The 2802-nt window shown below is 60.1% G+C and overlaps 1 protein-coding gene across 1 annotated transcript in view; it reads left to right on the forward strand.

Annotated features, from left to right (window-relative positions):
• Positions 1–632, forward strand: part of EMIHUDRAFT_212164 (hypothetical protein) — a gene marked incomplete at both ends in the record, with an annotated part of 1670 nt that extends 1038 nt beyond the window's left edge. Inside the window, 2 exons of the mRNA XM_005766512.1 lie at positions 219–296; positions 399–632. Of these exons, the coding sequence (XP_005766569.1) occupies positions 219–296; positions 399–632 (312 nt within the window). The remainder of the gene's footprint in view (positions 1–218; positions 297–398) is intronic.
• Between the last annotated feature and the right edge of the window lie 2170 nt (positions 633–2802).

Consider the following 2802-nt stretch of genomic DNA (forward strand, 5'->3'; position numbering starts at 1 on the left):
AAAGATAGATTGAGAATTAATAAGAGAGAGAGAAACGAAGAACAAGAATATTACAAAGAAAACACAAAGCACAACCGCGCCACACAGACCTTACTTTGGACCGAGACCAACCCTTGCTTGGCCCAGATCTGAGACCGGCCGACTCTAGTGGCCCCCGTCAACAGGGTGGGGGATATCAAGTCGCGGGCCAAACGTGGCCAGCTTAGACGGTCGAGCAGCCCGTCTCGTGCCTATCCTTCTCCGAGAACGGCTTCTACCTCGCCACCGGCGGCGCCGAGGGCGCGCGCACCGCGCGCGTCCTCGCGGCGGCTTCCCCCCCCCACCGTACCCGTCTCGTGATGCCGCGGCCCGCCTCCCGCCCCCCGGCAGGCGCGCTGAAGTTGTGGGACCTGCGCAAGCTGAAAAACATCCACACGATCGACGTGGGCGCGCCCGTCCGCTCCGCCGCCTTCGACTTCAGCGGCCAGTTCCTCGCCGCCGCCGCGGGCACCACCTCCCTCTACGAGACAAAGTCGTGGGCGTCGCTCGCGCAGCACAAGGCGGCGGCGAGCGGCGTCTCGTTCGGCGCCGCCGCCTCGCTGCTCGTCGCCGCGGGCCCGGACGGCAAGCTCACCCTCTACGGCAGCGCGTGAGTTCGAGAGGGGGGCGGCGCTTCGGGAGAGCCGAGCGTCGAGGGCGACGGGGGTCATGTGCTCCCAGGCTGGCCGTGTGGCTCCAGGGCCGCGCGCCGGGAATGATAAAGTAGCTAGTAGGCGTTTCGGGGCGACGTCTCTCGTTGGCGGCTTTTCACCACTCTCCTCTTGTGCTGACGAGTATCGTTAACGCACGCGGCACGCGCGCGGTACATGTGTTAAAAATTAGAGTGTTTTCTAGACCGGCGCTCCGCGTACGTCAGGGGCGGGGAACCCGCAATTTGAGATGCTGAGGGCATTTTGAGTTGCAAAAAATCAATTTAGATTGCATTTTTCAATTCAGAATGCCGAGTTGACTTTTCGCATTTCAAGATGCACACCGCATTCCAAAGATGGTCCACGCATTCCAGGATGCGTCGACCATCCTGGAATGCGAACTGCATTCGTGAATGCGCTAGCATCTGGAGTTACCCCTTTGCATTCTAGGATGCTCCTTGCTATTTCAAGTTGCCTTCCTTAACCTGAGATGCCCAGCATTTTGGCCAATGCCGCATGTCGGCGGGGCATCGGGTAGGCTGCGGCTCGGCCTGCGCCTCGGCAGTCGTTGCCGCTGCGCAGCTGGATATGGTGGCGCACGTGGCGTGGCCTGTCGTTTGCATGTTTTGCGGTGGCAGCCCATAACCGCACGAATTGTGCATGGCCCTCAGCAATCCGTGTTCGATCGGCAACGCCCGTGCCGCTGCTCTGTCTCGTTAGAATAGGCAATGAAAAACGGCGCCCGCTCTCGTCGCATGTGCGCCGGTTGACATATCATGTATGTGGCTCTTTTATGGATAACAAGGAGTCTCGTTTTCAACTTTTTCTTCTTGTATATGAGCCCGCAGCCCGCGGCTTCCTCGCGCGTTTCGCGCTCCTTAACGGTCTCTCTCTCGCCAGCCCTCAACTGTTCAGTAGAATTTGCTGCAACTGGGCAGATTCATGTGGTATCATGCTGTCCTCATCAGGTGTCTGTGCCGCAGCGTAGGCGAGACTCTAATCTCTATGCCTCGGCACCCCATCGAGGCAGCTCGCGAGGTGAAGCTTGCCAGCAAGGGTATTGTTGCCTACACCAGCAGGCAAGGGAGCACTATGGTGTGAGCCTGCCAGCACTGGTGCGCAAGCCAGATCAGTACAGTCGTACCGGGCAGCAATGAAGCGCGTTGGGTGCCCGCGCCGGATGCAGTGCTAACGCGGCAAGCTTGGGCCGCATCAGCAGATGCGTGAGGCGGTGCGGAAACCGTTGTTTCAAGGCTACCTGGTAGGCTCACTCCTTCCCATCCCAGAGGTAGAGGGCAAGGAAGGTAGTCGATACCCTCGCCACAGATGGACATTTTCATTCATTCAGTGTTATGTGCTACTTTCAGATACGTAGGAGGACTCTGCTGACGGGGTATTTTAAAGCCCAAGAAAGAAAGAAGCAGGATTGTAACGCCCTCCCCACGCACATTGTTTTCCGCACTTTCCGCATATTCCGCAACCGGAATAGTAAACGGCAATTTGGGCAATTGTCGGACTCTCCCATTCTGTAGCGTCAAAGCGCAGCTGCCTCGTGGCTCGTGGCGCATGGTGCATCCTGCCCGCTCCCCCGCAGCTACGCTGCTGGTGATTGATGTCGCACGCGCATGCCCACCCTCACGGCACCCACGCCATACCCGCGCGCTGACAACACATACCTGACATGCGCACTGCACCGACATCCAGCCAGGCTCCCGCGTCGACGTTGACGCTAACGAAGAGAGGCGCGTTGAGCCGGCGCAAGGAGCACGTCTCACTCACACCACCACTGACGGCCTCCCACTTCTCGGCCGCAGCTTTTCACAACGTGGTACCTTCGGCTCCTCGTCGCTAGCATCATCAGCGAGTACACCCTGCCTCTCGCCATTTGCCCTGGCGAACGTGGCCGTGCTGATTGTCTACCGCCGCGTGGCTGTGCGAGATCTAGACGTGCACACCCCGCACGCCACTCGGCTGTGCTTGCGCAGCAGACGGCGTGGGCGGCTGCGCAGGCCCCTGGCCGCGGAGGAGGAGGCTGGCCCGGCTGGCGGTGTGCTGGCGGTTGGAAGTAAGAGGGAGAGGGAGAGGGAGAGGGAGAGAGAGAGAGAGAGAGAGGGGGGGGGGGGGGGGAGGAAAA

Source organism: Emiliania huxleyi (assembly GCF_000372725.1).
Source record: "Emiliania huxleyi CCMP1516 unplaced genomic scaffold EMIHUscaffold_51, whole genome shotgun sequence".
NCBI classification, from domain to species: domain Eukaryota; phylum Haptophyta; order Isochrysidales; family Noelaerhabdaceae; genus Emiliania; species Emiliania huxleyi.